Source organism: Neophocaena asiaeorientalis, unplaced genomic scaffold (genome assembly GCF_003031525.2).
Source record: "Neophocaena asiaeorientalis asiaeorientalis breed wild unplaced genomic scaffold, Neophocaena_asiaeorientalis_V1.1 scaffold295, whole genome shotgun sequence".
Taxonomy (NCBI): domain Eukaryota; kingdom Metazoa; phylum Chordata; class Mammalia; order Artiodactyla; family Phocoenidae; genus Neophocaena; species Neophocaena asiaeorientalis.
The window spans coordinates 270,753-281,377 of record NW_020174718.1 but is presented as its reverse complement, the minus strand read 5'-3'; the positions used below and the strand labels follow the sequence as shown (position 1 = coordinate 281,377).

Genomic DNA, 10,625 nt, shown 5'->3' with positions numbered 1-10,625 from the left:
GTTGGACAATTCTGATGTTATACACAGCACGGCGAATGTTTGTGTCAAACACTTGTATTTATAAGTTCACTGTAAGTTTTTTTTTCTTTAATAAAAGTAATGGTAAAAGAAAGTCACCTTTACATTTGTATAAAGTTCTCTTCACCCAGAAGTGGTAAAAGAGGACACACGAACACAGTTAAATAAAGTACGCAGGCATTTCCAACATTCTCTCTGCTCCACTGCTGAGATGGTTGTGAGATGCGTCGCAAAACTTAAATGTTAACGTCAGAAAGCCCTCCGAGAAGCGGGCGAGGCTTCGCGCTTTATAAATTCTAGGGGTGGGACAGTAGCGGGGGAAGGTGCTCCCAGACTTGTTTTCAAGCAGGGAACATTGATATCGCCAGCGTTTTCCAGCTTCCCAGGAATGTGGCCGCTGCGCGCTGCGCCCAAAGGCGTCCCACAGCAGAACCCGGAGACCGATCGCTTTGTGAGCGCCAATCTCCGCAGCCTTTGGGCTGACGCTGCGCCGGGCGCCTGCCCCCTGCTCGGCCTCACTCACCCCTCCTCCTCTAGTACAGTGGCTGCACGACCCTTACATGGCGAGGACCCCTCGCTTTTCCCCTCCTTTTCTTAGTAGGTCCCCATCTCCAGCCCATTCATCGGCAGCCACTACATCTGAACTGAATCTCTATCCTTCCTTTTTAAAAACAAACACAGCAGGGCGGAGAAAAGGAAGGCAGGAGATTTATCTCCAGCTTCAGAGCAGCCGCCTTGGGCTATTATCCATCTGACACCAGTGGGTGGGGTGCAATCTGACACTTCCCTTCCTTTCCAGAAACGTGAGTGGAGCTGGCGCCCCCTTCGATTTGGGGGAGGGGAGACGGGGGAGAAGGTCAGCACTTCCGCCCTCGGGGCTTTCTCCCCAGGAGACCCGGTACCGGTGGTGAGCGGTGCTCTCGCTGCGCCGCTCCCAGGTTTGGTGCCTGGAGAACTCCACGTTCTGCTTTCTCCTGCTCCTGGCTCCACCCCAGCTCCAGACCTGGCTTCCCTCCCGCCCTACCCGTCCGGGCCGCCCCCTTCCCGCGGCGTCTAGCGCGAGCGTGCGGGGACATCTCCGCGCCTGCCCTGGGCCCAAGGCTGGGCTGAGAATATCAAGAGCCCCTCTCCGGCGGGTCATGGACAGCCGACCCTGTGGTTGTCCCCTTAGCTCCCTGAGCTCAGCTGGGAATTCTCTCCCACCCTAGCCGCTCAGCCCTTGGAAGGCCCTGGGCGCTGCGCGCTCCGTGTCCCCGCTTTGTAGCGAGACTGGCACCTCGGGGGAACCTGGAGCTTGGAGACATTCTTGCGCCTAGCCAGTCAGAGGAGTGGGCGCAGCAGCCAAGTGGCGGCCAGACGCGTAGCTTCAGAGGCCCGGATACGGCGACGGTGCACGGGGGCGCAGCCCGGGTGCCCAGCTCCAGCGCGGGAGGAAGTCCCTCTCACTAAGCCGAGAGCGCGAGGGACGCGCCCTGGGCGCACGCCCAGGAGGCCTCCTCCCCAGCCCTCGGGACCGTCCTTAGGGCGCGAGGAGGAGCTTGCTGGAGACTTCGAGGCTGTCCAGAGCCTGGGAGCGGGAGCGCGGCATCTCCTGCCTCAGCTGGGAAGGGGGAGTGGCGCTGGCCGCCGGAGCTGGGCACCCAGCGAGCGCCTGACCTTCCTCCTCCTCTTCCTTACCCTTTTCGTGACTTAGGCTCTGGGAGAAAGTTCTGGCGACCGAAGGAGCCCTCCGTCCTCACCCCTTTTCCTAGAAGGCTGGTGATGGATCTCCTGCTTCTGCCCCTGCCGGGGCACTTGGAGCGCGCTGGTGGCGCGTGAGCCGGGAACTGCCCTCCACCGGCCTCGGCGAGCCTTGGCCCGACCCCGTCTGGCAGCCTTGCCTGAGCCCCCTTGTTTTCTGCGCCCCAAAGCGCTAGCAGTTGCGAGAGCTGGAAGAGGGTGGCCCTCAGGCACAGCCCCGCCGAGATGTCCGCGCAGAGCCTACTCCACAGCGTCTTCTCCTGCTCCTCGCCGGCCTCGGGCAGCGCGGCCTCGGCCAAGGGCTTCTCCAAGAGGAAGCTTCGCCAGACCCGCAGCCTGGACCCGGCTCTGATCGGCGGCGGCGGGGGCGAGGCGGGCTCAGAGGGCGGCTCGCGGGGGGCCACTGGGGGCCGCGTCTGCTCCCCGCTGTCCCTGGCCGAGGGTCTCGGCTCTCGCTTGGCGTCCTCTCCGCGGGGCCCGCCTCCCCGGGTCAACCGACTCCCGTCCCCTAGACCCCTCTGTTCGTCCTTCTCCACACCCAGCACCCCGCTGGAGAAGTCACCTTCTGGCAGCTTCCACTTTGACTATGAGGTCCCCCTTGGTCGCAGCGGCCTCAAGAAGAGCATGGTATGGGACCTGCCTACAGTCCTAGCCGGGCCGGGCAGCGGCCGCAGCACCATCCTCTGCTCCTCCGGGGGAGGCCCCAACGGCATCTTCGCTTCTCCCAGGAGGTGGCTCCAGCAAAGAAAGTTCCAGTCCCCACCCGACAGCCACGGCCAACCCTATGTCGTGTGGAAGTCTGAGGTAGGGTCCGGTGCCTCGTGTCCTCATGGCCCAAGGCTGGACACCTAGGCAGTTCTTTAATTCCTTCTCAGTTACAGAGCCAGGGACCCACTGAGGGGTTTTCCTGGTGTGGCTGTTCCTCTTTGGCTGGTTAAATGGTGTCTGCAAATGGGACGTCCCTAGTGGCCACCCACACGTGTCTTCTTAGGACTTCTTGGCTCCCCTTTGGAGCAGTGGTAGGAGCTAGAGGAAGAGGTGCTTTCCTTTTTGTGCTGCAGGTGATTTCCAAGGGTCATCTTATTCCTTCACCCAATGTTGATATTTTTTTGGAACTCAAATGATCTATTTCCAAGCTGTTTGTCAGGATTGGAGGAAATATATTTTGAAATGTTTCTGCCATCTGGTTGTTTTACAGAGAATTCAGGAACATTATTCTCGAGGGTGTTGTTGATACGTGTGTGTGTAGGTCTGTGTGTTTGAGGGAGTAACTACTAGAATTCTCTAGTTTTGATCTTTTCTTCTCCCTAAAGGTCTGATTTCAGAGATCTATGGTACTGAGTACTAGTTTAATACTGGAGAAAAAAAAAATCTCTGCTTAAGGCTATGAAAGATCATGGAAATATGCCCAGATTCCACTAAGGGCTACGAGTAGTGAAATATACATGAATCAGGAATCGTTAGTAAATAGGGAGCTCAGAGGGAGGTATTTGGTACCTTTAAAAACGTTTGCTCTCTGGTTTAGAAGAGTGGAGAACAGAGCTAATGGGAAACTGTGGTTGATGGGTACTTGGAAAGCTGCATGCTTTTAGAGAATAAATACTAGTTGTTTTAAAAATGAACAACTCCTAATCTCTTTCAGTCCACAAACTCTATAGATTTGCCTTGGATCTGTTTCCATAAGGAGAGATTCCATCCATTGTAATTAAATGTTTTAAAGTACAGTTAGAATTACAGAAATGAAATGAAATACCGTGTAATTGCTGGAGATTTAGACTAAATAAAGGAAACACAACCAAGAAAAACAGCTAGAAAATAGTATCCAACATCATACCTTGCTCTGTTAACGTGAGTGACTGTGGAATTTTGGCTTTTATTAGACTGCCTTAGAAAAATCAGCAGTATTTATCAGAAATACTCGCATCACATATTAGTAAAATATTAGTTACTGTGTCCAAGTAACTGCTGCTGTTGGGTGGGGAGCATGGATTACAAAAACTAACAAACACTGCTGACTGTTCTGCCCATTTTCTTGAGGAAGATAGGCAGTAGAGAGAAAAGTCAAGTAGGAAGCAAGAGATTCTCTCCAAACCAGGGAACTTAGCATTAGAAAGAGGGTCAAGAATAAATGTTGAATTTCTGTTGGTCTTTAGAAGGGCCTGGATTCCTACTCTATATCAGAAGCACACATTATCAGATCAATCTGTAGGAGTTGAGAGAACTGCAAAAGCAAGCCAAGTTCTTGGACTGGCTAGCCACTGACATTCATGTTTCAACCAATTACATCACTAAGAACGTCTCTGCTTTTCTTAGCAACTGTACATACTTGGAATATAGTGTATAGATGCTGTTTGTTGCTCTTATGACCGAAAGGCAGTCTACTGTAGATGATCACAACTGGTTAGAAATTTTCTTCTTATCCATTAAAATTTCATAATTAATGGACAAGTACCTGAACTTCATCAATACTGGGTGGCTTCAAGTTGTTCTGTGCAGCGTAGGGGCAGTCTGCAAGCTCACCCACCATGACTTTCACCTCTTTTCAGTGGTTAAAACTAAGTACATAGCCATCTAGCAAAAGAACAAAATTTTCTCATAAAATGTTCATGTGTGTGTGTGTGTGATCCCTTTATTCTTGAGGCAGACATGGAATGACCAGATGGAATCCTGGCATGAAGGTCCAAGGCTGGTTTTGTTTAATAGAGTCCCAGATACCCTAACGTAACCCCGGGGTCTGGAATTTAATGGCTTGGGTTACCTTTCAAAGGTTTAATGCCCTGGAACCTTCTCAAAAACCAAGGGAATTCGTCCTATTGAGCACTGCTTGTCCTTCTCGTTTGAAAGCAAGCTAGGTCCTTTGTCCTAAAAGAGAATCTTTACTAATGATGCCAAAAGTCCGGCAAATGAACACCTTGCAAGGTTACCTATGGGCCCTGGAGGGGAGATTTGGATCGTACAGACTTGGTTCTTATGCTTTCCCTGGTTGCTCTGGTTCAGGGTTTCTCTGCCTCTGCGCTGTGGACAGTTGTGGCTGAACGATTCTTTGCTTTGGGCACTGTCCTGTGCATTGTAGGAAGTTCAGCAGCATCCTGGGCCTCTACCCACTAGGTGCGAATAGCAGCCTCCCCACCAGTGTGACAATGAAAAGTGTCTGCAGGCACTGCTGGATGTCTTCTGAGGGTCAAAACTGCCCCAGCTGAGAACTACTACACCAGTGAGTTGAATGTAGCCCCCCCATGATGGCCATCTTGACAGCCCACAGAGTGCTTTCAGCTGGCAGAAAGTTTCCTCGGGGACGTCTTCCCATTCCAAAAGCACGTGGATCCCTCTTGAGTGTTGCGTGCAGATTCCATGGATCTCTTATGGTTTATTCAGCTTTTCAGCTTCTCTTCCATTGAATCCATAGGCAAACCTGAGAATTCACCTTCGTTCAGGTGTAGCCAGTAATGGATCACATCCACTTCTACTTAGTTCTTTCAGCAGGTTCTCTGGTTTTAAACTAAATTGTTTGTACAAGGGCACCTGCTCCCAAGACTCGCATAAATGCCTGTAGCTCTGTGCCTTGTGCTCACTCAAAGCTCACAAATGGCATTTTTATGGCCTAAAACCAGGAGGTGTTAGACAAAGTCAGCTACAACTCAGTATTTCCTTACTGCGTGTTTTAGGATTGCTTTAACAAAAACTGATTCATGGACATGCTGAGTAGAATATCTATTGAGTAGAAAAAGGGAGAAGACGAAGGGATAAATGGTACATGGTAACACAATTGGTATATACTTCTCAACTTTGTTCTTAGCAGCCAGGTTCTGTCCTTGACTCGGATCATGAACAAGGGAGTAAGGTCTCATTCTAACTCTGGGGTTCTCCTAATTCTTTTGGATCAGAGCTGAGATTATGCTCGTAGCTGACATAGAGTTTGCCAGCCTCGATAACCCATAACTAAAATTATTTCTCTCTTCATGACTTCTTTTCTTCATTTACGCCCCAAGAACTTCTTGAGCACAAGCATTTCTCTATGTACCAGGAATGCAGAGAGGCTAAAATATGGTGTCGCCCCTTAAAGAGTCCAAGGAGGCGAATGGATGAGTCAACCAATAGCTGCAGTGCAGAGGGTCAGCACAATCAGGGACTGGGGGATGTGATTCTCCGTGCTTTGGGGAGTCCTGAAAGGCTTCACTGTTCAGAGAACACTTGAACTTGATCTTCAAGGGTGACTGCCACTTAGAAGAAGAAGGGAAGTGATTCCTTGATGAAATAGAAAGGAGTGGACCTGCAAAGGCACAGAGGTGTTGGTGACGCTAGAGTTTCCAACAAAGAGGACTTAGAGGGGCTTAAGTGCAATAATTTGTTTGGAGGAGGAGGTTAAGATATATGCGGTTTAATGTATGTAGCAACCACATGGCTTTTTATATAACAACCTAATGAGACCAGAAATTAGACACCTGTTTGTGGAATAATAAGTAACTATAGGCTCAGGTAGAAATGGCAGGAGGACCAAAGCACCTCTTGACATCAAATCTGCAGGGAAGTGAAAGGATGTATTGATAGAGTGTTTTTGAAGTTAGAAGTTTGGCGTGCCTGGAGCATAGGCTGTATCTCACTGTGTGTTGGATAATAGTATTCAACAGGTTGGGTAGCATTAATTATGAAGAGCCCCACTGTGCATGTCTCAGGAGTTTGGACTCTGTTTTGTAGAGCAGTGCTTCTCAACCTGGAGACAGTTTGTTCCCAGGGGACATTTAGCAATGTCCAAAGACAGTTTCGGTTGTCACAACTGGGGGTGGTGACGTTATTACCTTCATTTGGCAGCTGTAACAAATTACCCCAAACATATGGGTTTGAGCAACACAAATTTATTATCTTATACTTGTGGAGGTCAGAAGTCTGAAATAGGTCTCCTTGGGCTAAAGTCAAGGTGTTGGCAGAGCTGTGTTCCTTCTGAAGGCGCTAGGGTCTGTTTCCTTTGCTTTTCCAGTGTCCCCCTGCCTCCATCTTCAATGCCAGCCATGTTGCATCTCTTTGACTCTTCTTCCAGTCATTTCTTCCTCAGGCTCTCTTAAGGGTGCTTGTGATTACATAGAGCTCACCTGGATAATCCAAGATAATGTCATTTTTTTAAACGTCTTTATTGGAGTATAATTGCTCGACAACAGCGTGTTAGCTTCTGCTATATAACAAAGTGAATCAGCTTTACTTATACATATATCCCCATATCTCCTCCCTCTTGTGTCTCCCTTCCACCCTCCCTATCCCACCCCTCTAGGTGGTCGCAAAGCACCGAGCTGATCTCCCTGTGCAATCTCATTGCTTTAAGGTCAGTTGATTAGCAACCTTTAATTCTACCTGCAGCCTTAATTCCCCCTTGCCGTGTAAGCTAACATATTCACAGGTTCCAGAGATTAGGACGTGGGTATCTTTGGTGGGACATTATTCTGCCGACTAACAGGGGAGGTGCTAGTGGCATCTAGTGGGGGAGAATCCAGGGACGCTGCTAAACACTCTACTAGGCACAGGACAGCGCCCACAGCAAAGAATTATCTGGCCCTCAATGTCAATAGTGCCCAGGCTGAGAAACCCTGCGGTGGAGAATGGGGTAAATTGGTGATTTTTAAGCCTGAGTGTGTAACAAGATTGGATATGTGTTTTAGAGAGATCACTCTAGTGTTTGTTGGGGCAGTGCATCAGTAGCGTGAAATAAGCAGGAGGACAGATACTCAGAGGAGGTAGGCATGGGGAAACCACGCCAAGCATCCTGCAAACAAATGGGAGTTGCCATAGAAACATAATACTTCTGTATTTCTTACTTTTCCACTTTAGCAAATTGTTTTCTTGCACTGTTGAACTACTTCGAATAGGTTGGTGTCTGTAGACCACTGGTTTTCAACCAAGGGGTGGGTTTGCAGCCTGGACACATTTGGCAATACCTGTTGGTGTTTTCAGTTGCCGGAGTTGAGGCAGGGGGTGTGTGCTACCGGCATCTGATGGACAGAGGCCAGGGATACTGCTAATTGTTCTGCAGTGCACGGGACAGACTGCCACAACAAATGATTATCCTGCTCAGCTTTTCAGTAGCACCGAGGTTGAGAAACGCTGTACAATTTATTACTTTATACAAGAAACTGAATTCTAGGTTTTGCTTTCCGGTACCACTTTCTCTCATGTTTCTGGCTTTACTCTGTCATTTTTTCTTTTTTCCAGGTATATGTCAACCAAGTCTTTGAATTGGAAAAAATACCTTTTTGAAAGGTATAGAGGATAGGAAAAAATATGGGGTGTCTCAATATATGTGTAAGAAAGAATTGAATTGTAAATATGTAATGACAGAAACTGGAATTAAAATTGAAAACATGGGCAGAGAGGAATATTGTGATTAAAAATAGAGGCTCACCCATGTCACCAAAGAGGAAGTAATTAGAGTAAGACAGCTTCAAACAGGAAATTGACAAAGGGCATTTTACAAGGAATTATGTCTGAAATCAACATAATGGCCTAAGAATTTATAACTTAGGAAAATAGTTATTCAGTTTTCATATGCTTTCTCTTGGAGTATTTCTCTGCTACAATTCATTTCATTTCTAAGGTAATTTTTATTTTTACTAAAAAAATTTTTTTAACACCTTTATTGGAGTATAATTGCTTTACAATGGTGTGTAGTCCATTCTCTAGTAGGTCTGCGTCTTTATTTCCGTCCTGCCCCTTGGTTCTTCATGACCATTTTTTTTTTTTTAGATTCCGTATATATGTGTTAGCATACGGTATTTGTTTTTCTCTTTCTGACTTACTTCACTCTGTATGACAGACTCTAGGTCCATCCACCTCACTACAAATAACTCAATTTTGTTTCTTTTTATGGCTGAGTAATATTCCATTGAGTGTATGTGCCACGTCTTCTTTATCCATTCATCTGTCGATACACACTTAGGTTGCTTCCATGTCCTGGCTATTGTAAATAGAGCTGCAATGAACATTTTGGTACATGACTCCTTTTGAATTATGGTTTTCTCAGGGTATATGCCCAGTAGTGGGATTGCTGGGACGTATGGTAGTTCTATTTTTGGTTTTTTAAGGAACCTCCATACTGTTCTCCATAGTGGCTGTATCAATTTACATTCCCACCAACAGTGCAAGAGGGTTCCTTTTTCTCCACACCCTCTCCAGCAGTTACTGTTTGTAGATTTTTTGATGATGGCCATTCTGACTGGTGTGAGGTGATATCTCATTGTAGTTTTGATTCGCATTTCTCTAATGATTAATGACGTTGAGCATTCTTTCATGTATTTGTTGGCAATCCGTATATCTTCTTTGGAGAAATGTCTATTTAGGTCTTCTGCCCGTTTTTGGATTGGGTTGTTTGTTTTTTTGATATTGAGCTGCATGAGCTGCTTGTAAATTTTGGAGATTAATCTCTAAGGTAATTTTTAACCTAAATAGAGAATAATATGAAGACAAGTTCTTCTCAGATTGAATTGAGCTTCCACCAGAATTTTGGGATTTGAGGGTTGGCAAGAGCAAATTTTAGACTATAAAAGGACCTTGGGTAGCATCTAGTTGCAACCTCCTTACCTTATAGTTAAAGACAGGGACTGAGGGCTTCCCTGGTGGCGCAGTGGTTGAGAGTCCACCTGCCGATGCAGGGGACACGGGTTCGTGGCCCGGTCCGGGAAGATCCCACATGCCGCGGAGCGGCTGGGCCCGTGAGCCATGGCCGCTGAGCCTGCGCTTCCAGAGCCTGTGTTCCGCAACGGGAGAGAAAAAAAAAAAAAAAAGACAGGGACTGAAAGGGTTAAGCCCAAACTCAGACAACAAGCTGAGGGCAGAACCAACCCTGAAGTCCTCCTTGACTCTCAATATTAACTGCAAAACTTCTGGAAAAAGGAAGCGACCATGAACATCTAGAACCTTGGCAATCTTTTTTCTATCCCCATTACTTAATGAAACAATTTTCTCAAAGGTGCCCAAATCCGTGGACTTTCTTCGACCTCCTTTGGCTGGACTTCTGGGCAGAACTGACAGCATTGTTCTGCACCGTCCCCCACCCCCTTTCCCCCCCACTCACAGAAGAGTCTCAGCTCCCTCCCCGTTGCCTGCTTCTCAGTCTGTAATGTCTCTTCCTGCTCTTCTGTTTCTGTGCTTGTCGTCCATGCATCCCTACATTCAGATCATTCTCCCTTCATGATCTCGTTCACTTTTGCAACTTCAGCTATCATCCCTCTTGGGGACACTCGTAACTCTGTGTGCTTGAGCTCCTAACATCTATTTCTGATTTCTTGCAAGACATCTGCTCACAATGCCCACTGTGCTCCTCCTAGTCTACGTGACTGAGGCAGAACGAATCAGTCCCCCTTTCCTCTGAGCACACTCCATTTTCTGTATTCCTTATTTCTGGTTGGTGTCACCATTCTTAGGCCGGCTTAGTTTTACCAGGCCAGAATGTCTTCAGTTTTCCCCCTCTGAATGTCTTCAGTTTTCCCCCTCTTTTTTTTTTCTCCTGTCATCTCTAATAAGTTATCAAATCCTGTTGTGTTTACTTCTCATTCGCTCCATTCTAGAAAGGATTTGAAGAGGAATGTGTCCAAGTTCTTACATCTCTCTCCAGCTGTTCCTTCTCGTTGTCACTGCCTAGTTTGGGGCCTCATTTGCTGTGGCCTCTGCTTGGTCACCCTGCCTTCAGTTTCCCCTCTTCCCATCTGGCTTATGGACTTTCTACTCCAAAGACACTATTGAAATCATGTTAACTCCCTGAGTAAAAACCTTTGCTGGGACTCGGTGTGTGCAGAATGAAATCCAAACTGCTTAGCCAGTCATTTCAGAGCCTTTCACGCTATAATCTTAGCTGACCTCCTCCCCTTTCCCTAGGAATTCTCGTC

The 10,625-nt window shown here is 47.6% G+C and overlaps 1 protein-coding gene across 1 annotated transcript; it reads left to right on the top strand.

Moving 5' to 3' along the window:
- The first annotated feature begins 406 nt into the window (after window positions 1-406).
- Window positions 407-8,001, top strand: LOC112409739 (uncharacterized). Its single transcript, XM_024760034.1, is given in 6 exon segments — window positions 407-559; window positions 818-925; window positions 1,283-1,702; window positions 1,770-1,916; window positions 1,918-2,562; window positions 7,957-8,001. Coding segments are annotated over 6 exon segments (1,518 nt in total).
- The last annotated feature ends 2,624 nt before the right edge of the window (window positions 8,002-10,625 follow it).